At 37.5% G+C, this 18,123-nt stretch overlaps 1 protein-coding gene across 1 annotated transcript in view; it reads left to right on the top strand.

The window, feature by feature from the left end:
- Nucleotides 1-2,880: 2,880 nt before the first annotated feature.
- EFHC2 (EF-hand domain containing 2) overlaps nt 2,881-18,123 on the top strand; it is a 158,975-nt gene continuing 143,732 nt past the window's right edge. Inside the window, 1 exon segment of the mRNA XM_061178968.1 lies at nt 2,881-3,069. Within this exon segment, the coding sequence (XP_061034951.1) occupies nt 2,881-3,069 (189 nt within the window).

The following is an 18,123-nucleotide window of genomic DNA, read 5'->3' as shown; positions in this document are numbered from 1 at the left end:
CCATTCTTCCAGGTTGTCTTCCCTACAAGAGGAAAGGAGGTCTTGTCTTTTCCTTTTAATATTGAGTATTTAATTTTTAGTTTTATTGAGGTGTAATTGACATATAACATTATATGAGTTGCAGGTGTGCAATGTAATGATTCGATAGTTGTATATATTGCAAAATGATCACAGTAAGTCTAGTTAGGTCCACCACCACACATAGTTACAAGTTTTTTTTTTTCTGGTGATGAGAACTTTTCAGATTTACTCTGTTAGCCACTTTCAAATATACAGTAATTATTACCTATAGTCACCATGCTGTGCATTACATCCCGAGGACTGACTTATTTTATAACTGGAAGTTTGTACCTTTTGATCCCCTTCACCCATTTTGCCCACTCCCCACCCTCCACCTCTGGCAACCACCAATCTGTTCTCTGTATGTATGAGCTTGCTTTTTAGAATTTTTTAATTTGATTTTTTTTAAGATTCCACATATAAGTGAGATCATATGATATTTGTCTTTTTCTGTCTGACTTATTTCACTTAGCGTAATGCCCTCAAGGTCCATCCATGTTGTGGCAGGATTTCATTTTTTTTATGGCTGAATAATATCCATTGTATATACATATATACACCACATTTTCTTTATTCATTCATCGTCAATGGCCACTTAGGTTGTTTCTGTGTTTTGGCTATTGTAAATAATGCTGCAGATGGACATGCGGTACACATATCTTTTCAAATTAGTGTTTTCATTTTCTTTGGATAAATACCCAGAAGTGGAATTGCTGAGTCATATAGTAGTTCTATTTTTAATTTTTTAAAGAACTTCCATACACACCAATTTATATTCCCACCAACAGTGCACAAGGATTCCCTTTTCTCCACATCCTTGCCAACACTTGGTATTTCTTATCTTTTTGACAGTAGCCATCCTAACAGGTGTGGGGTGATATCTCATTGTGGGTTTGCTTTGCATTTCCCTGATGATTAGTGATGTTGAGCATCTTTTCATGTACCTGTTGGCCATTTGTATGTCTTCTTTGGAAAAATGTGTATTCAGATCCTCTGTCCATTTTTTAATCAGACTTTTTTTTGCCATTGAGTTGTATGAGTTCTTTATATATTTTGGATATTAACTCGTTATCAGATATATTATTTGCAAATATTTTACCTCATTTCATAGGTTGCCTTGAAACAGAGTATTTTCAAACGTCCTTTCAGAATTCCTGCCAATGCGTCATGCTTTGCAGGAGGCTATTGCTCTGGCATATATAATCCTGGCAAAGTATAAAGTTCAAGCAGCAAATTCAGGATACTGGTTACCTCTGGAGAGGGAGGCAAGGGGCATGAACTCTGAGAGAGGGCTTTATTTGTTTATTTTCTTTCTTTCTTTTTTTAATATTTTAATTTCATTGGCGTATAGTTGATTTACAATGTTGCGTTAGTTTCAGGTGTACAGCAAAGTGATTCAGAGTCTTTTCTCATATAGGTTATCACAGAATATTGAGTAGAGTTCCCTGTGCTATTTATACAGTAGGTCCTTGTTGGTTATCTATCTTATATACAGTAGTATTTGTATGTTCATCCACAAGTATCATATATCACTCATATGTGGAATCTAATTTTAAAAAGATACAAATGAACTTATTTACAAAACAGAAACAGACACAGATATTGAAATCAGGAGCTTGGGATAAGAGAGTGCTTTAATTGTATCTGAAATGTTTTATATTTTATACAGGGCTGTGGTGTACATGGATGTTCATGATATGATATGCATATGATACAACAAATATCATATATCATAATAAATATATACGATATTTATTGTATCATATATCATATATTATCTTGGATATTATATTAACTTGAATTTGCTGCTTATTTCCATGCTTATATTATCCATAAATAATACTGTATTTTTGAATGTTTTCAAACTTTATATAAGTGAAATGATCAAATTTTGTGTGCCTTTCTACTACCTATTTTTGCTTGACATTTTTTTGAGATTTGTCCATATCGATGCATATAATTTTAGACCTCTGTATTAATATTAATTGAGGTATCTTTTTTGCTATTGATGGACATTTAGATTGTTTCCTATTTTTCACTCTTACCAAAACTGCTGTAACAAATAATCTGATCTATAGCTCCCCATGCACGGCGCAAAAGATATTTAGGAGTGGACTTGTTAGGCCTCAGGGCATATACACCTTTCACTTTGCTAGGTATTGCCATGTCTTTCCTCAGAGGAATTTTTCTGTTTTACTTCCCTACTAGCAGTGCCTGCATGTTGGTGTAGGCCCACATTTTTCCAATCCTTGGTAGCATTAACTAGGCTTTGCCCTCTCTGCCTAGATCCTCAGAAAAGATGGGAGGGGAGTGGGGAAGAGGGAGGGCAAGGTTCTACAATTAGGAGGAGAATGTCAGCTCTGACGAATTTCCTGTGACATTTACTTTAATGAGGAAAAGATTTTATTCTCTGTTTTGATGAAAATAATACTTAGACTTCTGTGGGAAAACTGTTACATTTTTACTCTGAAGTAGAGGAGTTTTTTTTTTTCCTGTTTACATTCTTGGCAAATAAGTAGAATAGACCAATTAGCAAGCTAATGTCCTAAATGTTCACTTGCAGTAATAATTTTTAAATGTTTTAAAATAGCATGGAGCATTGGGTTTATTCTTATTGCTTTTCAAGGTTTTGAATTTGTTAAAATGAATTGAATTTAAAATGAGACACTATAATGAAGATTGATCATAATTATTTGCCACTCTAATTTGCATTTTGTAATGGGAAAATAAATGATGGGAAGTGTGTTTACCTTTTCAAACAAATAAGAAAAGTCACAAAGAGTAACTTTGGCCATTTTATGTTGTCTCTTGTGTTCACAGATGGGAAAAGAGAAATTCCACAAATCTCAACATTGGGGCTTTTGCAAAAATGTTAGGATGCTGGTGAGTGAAGATAAACCAGGAATAGGTGGAGAACTGCTTCTCGGACAAAAGATAAAGCCCAAACATAGTGTATTTCCTAAAGGAATGGGAACTGATTCACCATCCTGGGTGGCTTTTGATAAACAGGTAAGTCACATGACATTGGGAGAAATGCGGTCTTAAAATGTTACATGTACTAAATATTAAGTAGATGTGAGAAAATAAGAGTCCTCAATGTAAATGTAAATGTTCATCTGAAATGACACATTCTAGAACAAAAGTACCCTAAACAAAGAAAAGTTATCCCTGCTCCTGTTTCTGACTAGGTACATTGGCTGCAGGATGCTTAATGTTCATCACCTTTCTTGGCTAATGCTTATCAACCTTTCTCTCATCTCCTGCCCTGGACAGGATAATGTCCTTCTATAGACTATAAGAGTCTGGTCAGACTGCCACTTTTGCTGAGTGATTGCCATTAACTAGAGAATTTTGTTTGATTCTGAATGTGCCATTGAATACAACGGGAAAATGCCTTCTCTTCTTTTCGCCATACTAATTATGGTTCCTCATCCCTGAGGACCATAGGGTGACATGGCATGAATTGTAGAAGTGAAGGAAAGAGGTGCCATTATTAGACAAGGGTCTGAACTTTTTTTTTTTTTTTTTTTTTTTTTTATTTATGGCTGTGTTGGGTCTTCGGTTCTCTGCGAGGGCTTTCTCTAGTTGTGGCGAGCGGGGGCCACTCTTGCTCGCGGTGCGCGGGCCTCTCACTATCGCGGCCTCTCTTGTTGCGGAGCACAGGCTCCAGACGCGCAGGCTCAGTAGTTGTGGCTCACGGGCCCAGTTGCTCCGCGGCATGTGGGATCTTCCCAGACCAGGGCTCGAACCCCTGTCCCCTGCATTGGCAGGCAGATTCTCAACCACTGCGCCACCAGGGAAGCCCTGAACTTTTTAGTGATATGTGTTTGTATACATAACACATGCACGTATACTGGCATATTGACAGTTGTAGAAGGCGATCCTTTTGAGTATCTTAAAAAGAGACTAAGATCAAAGGGAAAAAACCCAAGGTGACCAGTTATTTCCCACAAGGCAGCTATATGGATATGCTCTGTTTATCACACAACCTTGTATCACGGCCCCATGGTCTGTTCTCCAAAAAAGAACTTGTTATTAGATTATTTAGGTCCTGTAATTAAAAAATAACTCAGGACTAAAGAATTCAAACCGTAGTATGCTAAGTTTACCAGGAAGTTTTTAGCAGCCTTAGCATGGATTGGTTGGCAATACTTTGATTCCAATTAAAATGTCTTCAAATTTGGTAGAAGTGACATATCCCATGTCATCTGAGTTAGGGTCAATCAATTAGAGCACATATTTCTTTTGAAGCCCCATTCTGACACTTATGGAGATCTAACAGACCACGGGAATGCTTCTTTCCTGGGAAACCATCTCTACTTTGAACGTGGACCAATATTTCTTCTTGTTTTGATTATTTTCAGTACCTGGCTTAATGCTGGACCCAGAGTTCAGAAACAATTTCTGGGCTGACTTACTTGGGTAGATCATGCATGGCTTCCTGTTAATATCAATCTTATAGGTGTTTGCACATCATCATTCTAGAATATTTAATTTGCAAGGGTCAAAAAAAAGATTCTATTTTTACTTCTTGTGTCAAAAAGAGGGTATTGACAATAACGTAATCCACCACTGAATAAATAATGTAGGCCACCATATATTAAACTATTCTCTTGCATTTAAAGTTGAAAATTCATTTTTTTTCATGTTTTTCTTGGTATTTAATATGTGCCTTTCGAGCCTATTTTATAGCCCTTTAATTACTTATAAAATTATGTAGAATATTTCATGAAGTTGGAATAATTTTAGCTTTAAACTACTTGAGAAAATGAAGAGCTTGCTCATTTCAGGCCTAACTAAATGCGACATAATTCTTTCAGTTATTTTGTTTGGTCAACTTCAATTAAATATTCATTGAGCTTTAAATGAGACACTAAGACTATGAAATATTTACGTGCTCTGATGAGATTGTGAACTGCAGATTGGATCCTGGTTATTACCCAGAGCAAATTATAAAGCACTTTCTGCATTTGTGGTTCAACAAAACAAGTCAACACCTGTTAATCATTTTTCTTGAAAATGAGACACTTTCAACTCGTTGCCAGTTTTTCCAACAGCTTTTAATCATAGCAATATACCTAGGGTTCCATTCTCAAACAATACAAAGTAGAAATAAAGGCAGTTCTTTGGAAAGTGCATCAAAATTAATATTTGCAGTAGATGCTCTTGGTGCCCACCCAGACCCATGATAGGGGTGGGGCACCCCTCCCCCACAGCTGCAGCAAGTGCTTTGGCAAACAGCTCACACCTGTAACCCTCCATGGATTGTTGCTCTTGGCCAGTGGGCATTGCATCACCCAGAGAGGTAACCTGGGAGGTTACACTGGCCCCTTCATCACAGGACCGGGTAGCAAATGGCTGACTGATTTGTCAAGGGTAAAAGGCTGAGCTTCTTTAAGGTGGGACAAGTCTGTGTTGTGATTTAGGCTCATAGCCCCTTGTGGCGTTAAGCCTCGGCAAAGCTTCATGTGAGAATGCATCCTCGCTTGGATCATTTCTCTTCCTTTGGCTGTTCCCCTCACTCCCTTACAGGTTTCTCCCAAGAGTATGCCCTTAAGAAATCACACGCACCTAAATCCCTGTTTTAGGTTCTGCTTCTGTGGAGCCCAACCTAAGACAATGTTCCAGTTTCTATCCATAATTCTAAAAGTGACCATCAAAATGCTCTGCTCAGGCAGACCATCAGATTACAAGCAGAAAAGATGCTATTTGCAGTCACGCAAAAGAGCCAGCATTTATCATCCTGCCTGGCCCTCATGGCAGACATTTCTAGCTATTTATCTTTTCTTCACCCTCCCCTTCATTCTTATGGAGAGAACACTAGTTTTATTCAGGCTGGAGACGTGCCCACTTACAGGTGTTCACCTCCCCCAGGCTCCGTGCAGCTAGGGCTGGCCACTTGGCTCACTTCTAGCCAATGATATGTGAGTTAAGGTTTATTGGGTGGGGCTCCTGGGAAAGGTATTTTTCTAATTAAAGGAGTCAGGCTCAGCTGGTATGTTTTTCCTGCCCTTCGCCCTGCCTTGTTTTCCTCTCTGGAACTAGGACATAATTCCTTGGGGGCACATCAGCCATCTTGTGACTGCAGCAGAGATAAAGGGAATCTAGGGCCCCGATGGCATCATGCAGCCACTGTTTCAGGCCTGGGCTGTGTCTCTCTGGACTTCTTGTTAAATGAGAAAAATCAGCCCCTATTTCAGAGGTTCTCAACCCAGGGAGGCGCCTAGAAATGTGTGGAGGTGTTTTAAGTTGTCGCAATGACCAGGAGCAGCACCGGACTAGGACAAAGCAAGTGAGGCACTTGTCTTGGGTACAGAATTTAAGGGGCACCCCCAAAACTCAGTAATCCGCCAGATAATATTTTAATGAAATATCTTAAAAATTAATGCAAAAAAATTCAGGTTGAACAAAATGCCGGCATGTTATAATAAAGACTGCCATGCTGAGCCATACTGGAGCCTGAGGCAAAAAGAAAAATCAGTAGCACTGATTCCATATTTGTTTAACATGGTGGTATTTTGTTCATCATGGATTTCTGGCTTTAGTTTTGATGTTTTAAATTGCCTCGCCCTAGGGCCAGACGTGACCCAGAGGTGCTGCTGCTATTTGAGTAGCTGGGGGCCAGCCTTGTATTTTACATCCTGCACCGTGGGGAGGGCAACCCCCCCACCGGGCAGAATATTCTGCCTAAAATGCCAGTACTGCTCCCATTGAGAAACACAGTCCTAACTTGCTTAAAACCCTTGGCAGTGGGAGGATTTATGCAAATAGCCAAACATAATTTTGCCTGATACTGCACCTACTGCCCAAAGACTAGTCATTTCGTTGAATTCATTTAAATACAAGCAAGCACATATTCATTCAACCAGTTAGTTCCAGTCATCATCCCAGCACCTCTACCAGGAAGAAGCAAACGTGGATGATTGTTCTCATTTTATAAATGAGGAATCATCGGCAAGAAGTGGGGCAGGGGTCAGGGTTCTGGTTGTGGCTTTTTCACCTTATGCGTCTGAGCCTGAGTTTCCTTGACCGTGATGTTGGGCTTGGCTAGCTAGTTGCTAATACCCCTTTACCTCTAGCAGTCTCTACCTAAGTCTTGAGTCTTAGTCTGTGGCATGTAGTCTATGACTACAGGGAAATTCATCCTAGAACTGAGCCCAGACCCTGGATCTCCTGGCCTGGGGCTCTTTCTAATTACATCAGGCACCTACTGCTTCATTGCTGATTGAAGTTGGGCACTTAGTAGTTTATAATATGCCGCCGTTGCTATCGTTACCTGCTTTTATAAAAAAGTCCGACTAGTTAGAAATACTCAAATGACTGAATGTTTTTTAATGACTTTTATCTGGATGTTAAGCATCATTTACATAGACTCTACAATTATACACTCATTTCTCTTCATTTGTCGATGGCACCTAGTTAGCCTAATTTGTTGGCTGATTTGCAAATGACTCTATTATAGTAAGTGGCAGGATAAAGGTTGATCCTATGGGGTATGCATGCATTTAGAAATATTTCATTTTTTCCATCTACTGTATACATAATAATTATAATCAAAACTACTGACCACAGAATTAGAATTTTAATAACTTTGCATTCATTGACATTGAGCTTATGGTGAGCTGATTATTTAGTACTGTGTGGATCTCTATGCTTTGAACAATATGAAAATAAAAATTTAAAGTATAATTTGATCTCTTGGGTCACCTTGATGTATTTTTTTAATTGAACAAGTTGGTTTATTATTCCTTGCAGTGAGGGAAAACATATACCCTGAGTAACTGTGGGATGTCTAAGTAAGCAGGTGTTAGAAAAGACTTACTATAAGATTTGGGCTTGTGTTAGGTAATTTTGGAGAGGATCGAAGGAGGTGAGGCCTTGCTCTGGATTGGGTGCTCTCAGGAAGCGGGGGTACTTCTATGATTGTGTATCTTTTTTTTTAAATTGAAGTATAGTTGCTGTACAATATTCTATAAGTTACAGGTGTACAATATAGTGAGTCACAATTTTTAAAGGTTATATTCCATCCATTTACAGTTATTATAAAATATTGGCTATATTCCCCATGTTGTACAGTATATCCTTGTAGCTTATTTTATACATAGTAGTTTGTATCTCTTGATCCCTACCCCTATATTGCCCCTCCTCCCTTCCCTCTCCCCACTGGTAACCACTAGTTTGTTCTCTATATCTGTGAGTCTGCTTCTTTTTTGTTATATTCACTAGTTTATTGTGTTTTTTAGATTCCACCTATAAGTGATATCATACAGTGTTTGTCTTTCTCTGTCTGACTTATCTTACTTAGCATAATGCCCTCCAAGTCCATCCATGTTGCTGCAAATGGCAAAAATTTTCATTCTTTTTTATGGCTGAGTAGTATTCCATTGTGTGTGTGTGTGTGTGTGTGTGTGTGTGTGTGTGTGTGTGTGTGTATGTATATATATATATACATACACACACCACTTCTTCTTTATCTATTTATCTGCTGATGGACACTTAGGTTGCTTCCATAGCTTGGCAAGTGTAAATAATGCCACTGTGAACATTGGGGTGCATGTAACTTTTCGAATTAGTGGTTTTGGTTTTTTTTCAGATACATATTCAGGAGTGGAATTGCTGGGTCCTATGGTAGTTCTGTTTTTAGTTTTTGAGAACCCTCCATACTGTTTCCACAGTGGCTGCACCAGTTTACATTCCCACCAAAAGTATACGAGGGTTCCCTTTTCTCCACATCCTCACCAACACTTGTTATTTGTTGTCTTTGTGATAATAGCCATTCTGATAGATTTGAGTTGATATCTTATTGTGGTTTTGCATTACCCTGTTGATTAGTGATGTTGAGCATCTTTTCATGTGCCTGTTGGCCATCTGCATTCCTCTTTGGAAAAATGTCTATTCAGCTCTTCTGCCCATTTTTTATGACTGTGTATCTTAATAAATCTCATTTATGGAGACAGCAGACTAGAGTGAGGCTACATCTGTGACTGGGAGAGAAGCAGCCGTCACTCCCATGAGCTAGGACAGGAGGATATTTGGCATTTTGTGGCTTGGACAATGTTTATGTTCTGTCTGTGTTTAGATGTAGCTATGGAGTGGTCTGTTTTTTTGGTCTTGATCCACTGTGGTCACAGAGCGGCCTTGTCTGAGGATGGTATTTTCTGGAAGTGTTCATGTTCAGTGGGAGAACACCAAGGCTTTGCTGTGGCTGCCAGACCAGCTTGTAACAGCACCAAGGCCAGCTGATAGTGCCAGGCTGGCTCCTGCATGTCAGGGGCTGCTTTTCTCCTTACCCAATACCAGCCAAAATTTTTAGTTTTCCCACAGGGGATCAAGGAGCGATCAAGTAGGCTAGGATTTTGTATGATTGGCAAAGAACAATACATGACTACAGATCCTTGAAGTTTTGCCTAAAGCCAATTAGGAATGTTACAAAGTATAATCAGCGTATATAAAAATAAAATACAATTAAAAATTTAAAAATAACTAGAAAATGTGTCAGATACTATACCTTTAAACCATACCCAAAAGGTCAAATGAAAAATTTTCCATAGGTTTATGTAACTTTCAGATTATCTGAAAGCTGTTAGAATCATTTCATAAAAGACACCGATATGTATAATTATAACACAATGTGATTGTAATACATTGCCATTTAAATCCCATGTTTTAGGTCACAATTACATAATCTTTAGCTACTTAGCTTTAAAGATGAAATCAAAAGGCTTGGCTGAAATCAAACATGTCATACCCCAAATTCTCAACTGTATATTCTGCATCTATTTCTAAAACACAAAATTACCTTCTTTAAATTTATGTTAAACTGATAAAGTTTCTAATTTCATCATGCATTATGGCTTTCTTTAATCTTCTGAAATTCAGAAGGCATTTAATAAAAACCCCCAAATCTGGAATAAATGTTTTTGGAATAAAAAGAATGAGGTTCATAAATGAGTCTCTGACTGAAGAAGAGAGAGTTCTTCCTCCCCTCTTTTCTAAAACCTAGAGTGTGGTTACCAGGCAAAATTTTAAGACCCCTCCCTCAGGGTTAAATTTTTTATCAATAAGTAGGCCTGTGGCTTATTCTCATTAGCCCAAAGTTAAAATTGTCTTTTTGAGCTTAAACCTGAGTAGATGCCACTACACACCCATTAGAATGGCTATAACTTAGAAAGACTGACAATACCAAGTGCTGACAAGGATGTTAAGAAACTGAAACTTCTATATATTCCTGGAAGGAATATAAAATGGTACTGCCATTTTCGAAGACAGTTTGGCAGTTTATTAAATAGTTAAATATATGCTAACACATGACTCAGTTAATTCCACTCCTACATATATTTCTAAGAGAAATTAAAACATACGTTCACGCAAAAACTTGTATGTGAATGATTATAGCGTCATTATGCATAATAGCCAAAAACAGGGAACAACCCAAATGTCCATCAACTGATGAATGGATGAACAAAATGTGGTATAGCCATACAATGGAAACTATTTGTCAATAAAAAGAAACTACTGGTATATAGTACAATGTGGATAAACCTCAACAACATACTAAGTAAAAGAAAGCAGACACAGAAGACTTCATATTGTATGATTCCATCTATCTGAAATTCTAAAAAAGGCAAATATATCAGAGAAAGCAGATCAGTAGTTGCCTGGGGTTGGCAGTGGGAGAGGGAGTGTTTCGGGGGTGATAGAAGTGTTCTAAACTGGATTGTGGTGATGATCACACAGGTCTATAAATTTATGAAAAGTCATTGAACTGTATACTGACAAGAGGTGAGTTTATGGCATATAAATTACAGTTTAATATATTAGTCTAGGACTGCCATAACAAAATACCATAGACTGGGTGCCTTAAACCACAGAAATTTATTTTCTCATAGTTCTGGATGTTAGAAGTCCAAGATCACGGTGCTGGCAGGGTTGGTTTCTCTTAAGGCCTCTCTCCTTGGGTTGCAGATGGCCGCCCTCTTGCTACCTCTTCACATGGCTGTTCTCTGTACATACTGATTTTTTTTTTTTTGAACACAAAAATCTGTGTCATGTATAACATTTTAGTTCACAAATTAGGAACTGATAGTTACTGTTTGATTTGTTGACTTATATTTTAGGCTGATTTTTATTTTGATCTGAATTTTTAATCTATACAGTAACGTTTATTTATTAAAAAGTACTTCCCTCTCTGAATTCAGACCAGCCGCAGGTTTATTGGAAACATTTAAAAGATTATTTACCTTCCTGAATTTTGTATTTGCAGGATTCTACCCTATAGTAAGCTCACCCTTTTTTAACACTGATGGTGGGTGATGGTACAAATACTGACTATATAATCCTTGTTCTTTTTTAAAAAAATATTTTTGAAATAATTTTATACTTACAGGAAATCACAAAAATGGCACAAGACAGTTCCTGTGTCTCTTTTCCCAGCTTTCCCCAACAACAGCATCTTATACAATTATAGTACATTATCAAAACCAGGAAATTGACATTAGTATAATACTAAACTTGCAGACCTTAATTGAATTTCACCAGTTTTTACATGCACTCATATTTCCCCTTTAGTTTATAGTTCTATGAAATTTTATCACAGGTACGGATTCATGTAACCACCACCACAATCAGGACACAGAAAACTGTATTCCTCTAGGATTTTGTTGTTTGAGTCTTTATTTTAATCAACTTTACTGAGGTATAATTTGTATATGATAAAATGTACCCATTTTAAGCATACAGTCCCATGAGTTCTAACAAATGTATACACAGGTAACCACACCCCAGACACCATATAGAACATCTCTACCACCCTAGACAGTTCCCTCATACCCCCTTCCATTCAGCCCTCCTCCATGGCTCTGACTTGCATCACTATAGTTTTGCCTATTCTTGAACTTCATATAAATGGAATCTTATAGTATGTCTTCTCTGGAGTCTGGCTCACTGTTTGGGATTTAAGATTTGAGGCACAGCTTTGATGCTGTGTATGTATATAAAGAAAGTGCAGCCAATTCACATGTAATAATTCACCATGGCAGATTTCTGGTTATTTTTATAATTGTTTTTCATTCTCTGGATTGATATTCCTTTATTTTTAAATATGCTGGTTTTTATTTTTTTCAAATAAATTGCTCTCCTAACTCCCTTCAGAGGTTTAAAAACATTTAGCATTGTTAATTTCTAAATTTAAACATGTTAGAATTGTTCATATCCTTCTACTTATTTTAATTATGCTCCTGTATTTAAATACCTATTCTGAGTATGAAATTCATTGTGCTGTTTAGTGTGGTAATAGTTCTTTTAATAAAGAGGATTCTTCAGGGACACATGTCATTATCATAAACCTTTTATCAGAGGTACAAATAATTGAGGGCGCATGGCCGTTCGTTCTAGGACATCAGAAATGGGGAGGTGGCAGGGAGGGCATGAATTCCACATTATTGAAAGGGGGACAGAAATGCTTATCTCCATTCTTTTTTTAATGTTGTCCCATTTCCTTTTCTTATATCCCATCTCTCAACCTCCTTAATCTTTCCCCTTGCATTCTTTTGACCTCTTTCTCTATTTCTTTTTCTCTCTTATTGGACTTCGTCTGTCTCTTCATCCTCATTCTCTTTCCTTTCATGCATTTTTATTCATCTTCCATCATGTGTGCCCTATTTAACTTTCTTCCCTTTGCCTACTTTGTCTTCCTCTGTCGCAGGCCTTGCAATTGCTGACTTCTCTTCTTAGGAAAGTAGAATCATCATCATCATCATCGTCATCATCATTATTGCCAGGGTCTTTTCCTTTCCCTTTACCTCTAGGATTGAACCCAGGGTATGTATGTCTCCCCAAATGGAGCATTGTTTGAATGAACTCTGTGTACGTTGGTTGGGGTATCCCTTGGGAACATGGTCCTCCTGCAACACCCCTGTAATGGGAGGCTCTCTGGTGTAGTGGAGAGAGCAAGGGTTTCAGTTAGACAGATGGGTTCAGAACCTGGATTTACCATTTATTACCTATTTCATCTGGGCTATGTTTTTAACCTCTCTTGGTCTTAATTCCCTCATCTGTCAAGTAAGAGTAACAAACCTATCTTAGAGTTGCCATGAGCATCAAATGAACAATGCACGTCAAGTGCCCAGCTCATCGTATGTAGTCCTGAAGAATTAACTCTCCTCCTTTGCTTAAGGCCTGGCTTATTTTCTTACGTGGGGTAGGGAGGGCGGTGTTCCTAGGGGAAGTGAAGCATAAGCTGGGACTATCCCAGTCATCGCCTGTGCTGCAGGATTCTTGCATTTTTCTTTGGCACAAATTCTGCCATATTCCAGAAGAATCAGTTTGGAGATGCCACCATTGAGACCAGTGAATTCCAAAAAGTAGCCATTAAGCTATCGATGCATTGCTCTTTCCAGTTGTTCCCCAGTGTTCCATTTATTCTGTGGGTATTAAGTTAGTTTAAAAAGTCTTCTATTGTTTACGAGAGTTTGTCATGTCTCTTCTATTTTAGCAAATTCACTTAATGGTCTTTTAGGGGAAAGGTGATAAATAACTACATTTATTATTGTTTTACTTTTTCACTATTCTGAACTAATAGCAGTCAGTAATAGACTACTACAATTGTATTTACATTCCGATTATTCTAAACTCAAAGATTTTACACCATTGTCATCTAGGTTCTAGAAACTTCATGTAGGCCCTTTTATGTTTAATCAAAATTTTACTTCCTTTGTAGTCTACCCTGTTGTTCCCCTCCTTTTTAGCCTAAAATATAAAATCAGTTTTTGAGTGTATTTTATTCTATCTCTGGTTCTACTTGTTGATTTTTTTCATCTGGTGTTTCAGGGCATTTATTTATTTTTTTATTTTAAACTTTTTATTGAAATATAGTTGATTTATAATATTTTATTAGTTTCAGGTATATAACAGTGATTCAATACTTTTATAGATTGAATTGCCATTTCAAGTTATTATAAAATAAATAATGGCTATATTTCCCTGTGCTATACAATATATCCTAGTTGCTTATTTATTTTATACATAGCTGTTTGTATCTCTTAAAACCTACCCCTATCTTGCCCCTCCCCCTCCCCACTGGTAACCAGTAGTTTGTTCTCTATATCTGTGAGTCTGTTTGTGATATTAATTCATTTATTTTATTTTTTAGATTCCACATATCAGTGATAACATACAGTATTTGTCTTTTTTTTGACTTACTTCACTAAGCCTAATACCCTCTAGGTCTATCCACACTGTTGCAAACGGCAGAATTCCATTCTTTTTTATGGCTGAGTAGTATTCCACTGTGTGTCTGTATATACCACATCTTCTTTATCCATTCATATGTTGATAAACACTTGGATTGCTTCCATATTTTGGCTATTGTAAATAATTCTACTATTAACATTGGGGTACATGTATCTTTTTGAATTAGTGTTTTTGTTTTTTTCAGATACATACCCAGGAGTGGAATTTCTGGATCATGTGATAGTTCTATTTTTAGTTTTTTGAGGAACCTCCTTACTTTCTTCCATAGTGGCTGCACCAATTTACACTCCCACCAGCAGTGTACAAGGGTTCCCCTTTCTCTACATCCTCGCCAACATTTGTTATTTGTAGACTTTTTGATGATAGCCATTCTGACAGGTATGAGGTGATGTCTCATTGTGGTTTTGGTTTGCATTTCTCTGATGATTATCAGAGCATTTATTTTTACATTTGTGTTTGAATTTCAAAAATAAAGCTGTTTTTCAATTCTGGTCTAGTTGGCTTTTACAGTCAGCTTTACTAATTGAAGCTTTGGTTCTTACTGATATGTAATGGGGATAATATTATTAATGTGTGTTCCCAGCTTTCTCCTTTTCCCCACACCCTGCCTGCTGAACAAAAATTTGTCTTTGCTCATTCCACTTCCCCGCCCCCCCACCCCCACCCCGCTCCATCCTCTAAGGATTCTTCTGAGTTTTTCAGTCAGATTCTCAGGCTTTGGGGGATGCAGAAAAGGGAGAAGGGCTGGAAAGAGCTGGGGGGAGGAGACAGAGAGGGAGAGAGATGTCTTAGAGCTGATGGTGAGGAAATGTGAGACTGACAAGACTTGAAAAAGAGAGGAAAGGCATTTTTGTGAGAAGTGGAGATGTGGAGCATAAATTGGATCACCTTTAGAGTTTCTTCAGGGAGCTAAGGTGAGACAGAGTTTTCAATTGCTGTTGGTTGCTCAGCCTTTTCTTGGACTATATTACCATGCTGGGCCTGGTCCACATTGGCTCATTATTTGAGTTACATCTAAATGTTAAGTCACTAAATTATATATTTTTGTTTATATTTAAACAAGTAAGAGAGCCACCATTACCCTCTGTCACTGATCAGTTGACCCCAGTCCTCTCTTGTTTCCCTCTAAAATCTCCCTTTCATCAGTCTCCTTTCGAAGGCCACTGCTGCTATCCTATTTCATATCTTTCATCCAGAGAGTAGCCTCTTCAGCGCCATCCCTGCCTTCAATCTGATTCCCCTTTCAACTGCCCACTTTGCTACAGGGTTAACTTTCTAAAATATTTAGAGTCCTTTGACTTAGCTTTGCATGGCCTGGGGACCACCTGTCTTTTGGCTCTTGTACCTTACTCATCTCATCTCCTCTGCCACCCCTTCCCCACTCAGCCCTCAGCCACACAGAACGACTCGCAGGACCCCACATACCATATACTACCATGCTCTTGTAACTTTGTACGTGCTGTTCCCTCCACAGAGAATGCCCTTACCCACCTGTCCACGCACGCAGTTCTTCTTTCATCTCTCAGCCTCGAAGACTCATTTCACTTGTCACCTCCACTGTGATGCGTTCTTCTTGATCCTCTCTCAGGTGGTTCGCACTTCCCCCTCCTACTGGAACATTTTCAAACCCCTGTTAGAATAGCCCTGTTACTCTTCTCTGTGTCCTTCACTGAGCTGGAGTGTGGTGGGGATTTTGTGGCGGTTCAGGACATAATGCTTAACCTCTGAAGGTGGCCTCTGATGCTAGGCAGTGTGAGTTCTAACCCCAGCTGTCCTATTCTCTTATCTCGAGACCTTGGGTAAATTATTTAACCTCTTAAACCTTGATTTCTGTAGAACAAGTATCACGGTATTACCTATTTTAGAGCTGTGTTGTGAGGAGTAAATGAGATAGAGTGTAAAAGAACTTAACACATTGCCTGACCCATTATAACTACTTAATCAGAGTTGGCTATTTTCATTTATCTTTGAATTCTCAGAGCCTAGCACAGTGCCTGACACATCACAGGTGCTCAGCGATGTATACTGAATGGCTTTGTAAGAATATTATTTTGTCTCTCTCTCCCAATGGCTTTTCACTTTATCTCCAGCGCATTATAATTATTTGGAGGTACCAGTCCCTGTTTTGCAATTATTTGCATATAGTCTAATCTCCCTTACTTGACTGTGTAATCCTTGTAGCTGGAGAGATTGTTTTATTGAATGCTGTACCCTCCGCATAGAGCTTTGAACTTAGCAGGTGCTCTGTAACTGGGTTGGTCTGTGTTACTTTGCTTTTGATACAGGAGCCTTTCCATATCAAGTATCCATTTTGTGATCTCAGCTGTTGATGCACTTGTGGGAAGTAAGTGACATACTTTGAAACCAGTAGGACAATCTAATGTACAGGGGAGTCCAGTTTATTGAGTAATTATTAGAAGTATAGAATAGATTCTTTCGACTGGAGGAGAACATAAGAGGCATCTTATCTAAGCATCTTTCTTCTTACTCTTTTGGGAGGAATCCAGCCTTTTAAAGTACATAATATCTCAAAATGATGGCAAGAAAGAGTGTTTTTGCCTCAGCTCCCATTATTATTCCCTCTGAATATATATATATAAAATACTTGGTAAATTTTATATATATATTTACCAAATATTTTTCTTTGTCTTTTATATTGTAGGTGCTGTTTTTCTTTTGTATCTTTAATATTGAATATTTGAATATTCATTTTTCTCTATTCAGTTTATGAAACCCCATGATTAGCAACGGGATTTCTGTTGGATAGGGCTACCCCCTTCTTCTCAACCTAATTATTTTTCCAGGGAGACTTATTTTTAAGCAGTGGGTCTGAACCTCTTCTCTTAGTAATATCAAGTGTTTTTAAATTGCCTTGCCCAATAGATTCCATAAGGATGTGAAAAGACAATTTTAGATGTGGTTTTGACAGTATTTTTAAGCTTCTAGCTTTGCATCCTACACTGATTTATATATTATTCAGTATTTTTATACATTCATTTTCTCTCCAAAGTGCTGTTATATATACATAATTTTCTTAATCCTTTAAATAGTGCTGCACTGTCCTGTGGTGAGCAAGTGTTGATTTTCTAATTTTTGCTAAAAGGTTAACCAGGGAACAAAGACTTTAAGTGGTTTGCACCAGTTATATGGTTAATTAGTGATACAGCTACAAGAATAATATTCTAGCATTCTAGTCACATCTTTTTCCCCTTTTATAAACCATAAAATCAGGTCTTAAGAAGAAGCAGACAAGTAAAAATAAATTTGATGAATGCTTATGCTGTCCATATAGGTTAGGTGCATTTCATCTTAAACCCACCCTAGATTTAGTCATGAAAATTGGAGCATAAATTATAAATGGATTCATGATGATAATATTTTTATAATATGAAAAATTTCTGGAAATCATCTTTCTATAGTTTGTATTTTTTGTCATTTATTTATTGAATTTACCTTTATTGACCATCTCTTATGTTCAACAAGCTAAATGAGATTCAGATTTGTATAACTTGAATTTTCTAAAATGATATGCCTATTTAAACACAGTATCCATAGGAACATAAATTTATCAAAAAAAAGTGAGGAAAAAATGAGAATTTGGAGTGAGATTATAACTTAGGCATTGATATTTAGATGAACCTCTCCACCTTCACAATCCCAATTAAAATGACTTCAAAATTTTTAAATACGGAGAAACCATAATAGTGTTGGAGGCCAGGGGGGAGGTCCATCTTCTTGTTGCAAACTGTGAAGAATTTCCACTAGCTACAGTGCAGATGAAATCATACTGAAGAATTATACCAAAACCAACAT

This window comes from Eubalaena glacialis, chromosome X (genome assembly GCF_028564815.1).
Source record: "Eubalaena glacialis isolate mEubGla1 chromosome X, mEubGla1.1.hap2.+ XY, whole genome shotgun sequence".
NCBI classification, from domain to species: domain Eukaryota; kingdom Metazoa; phylum Chordata; class Mammalia; order Artiodactyla; family Balaenidae; genus Eubalaena; species Eubalaena glacialis.
This window is presented reverse-complemented; position numbering and strand designations above follow the sequence as displayed.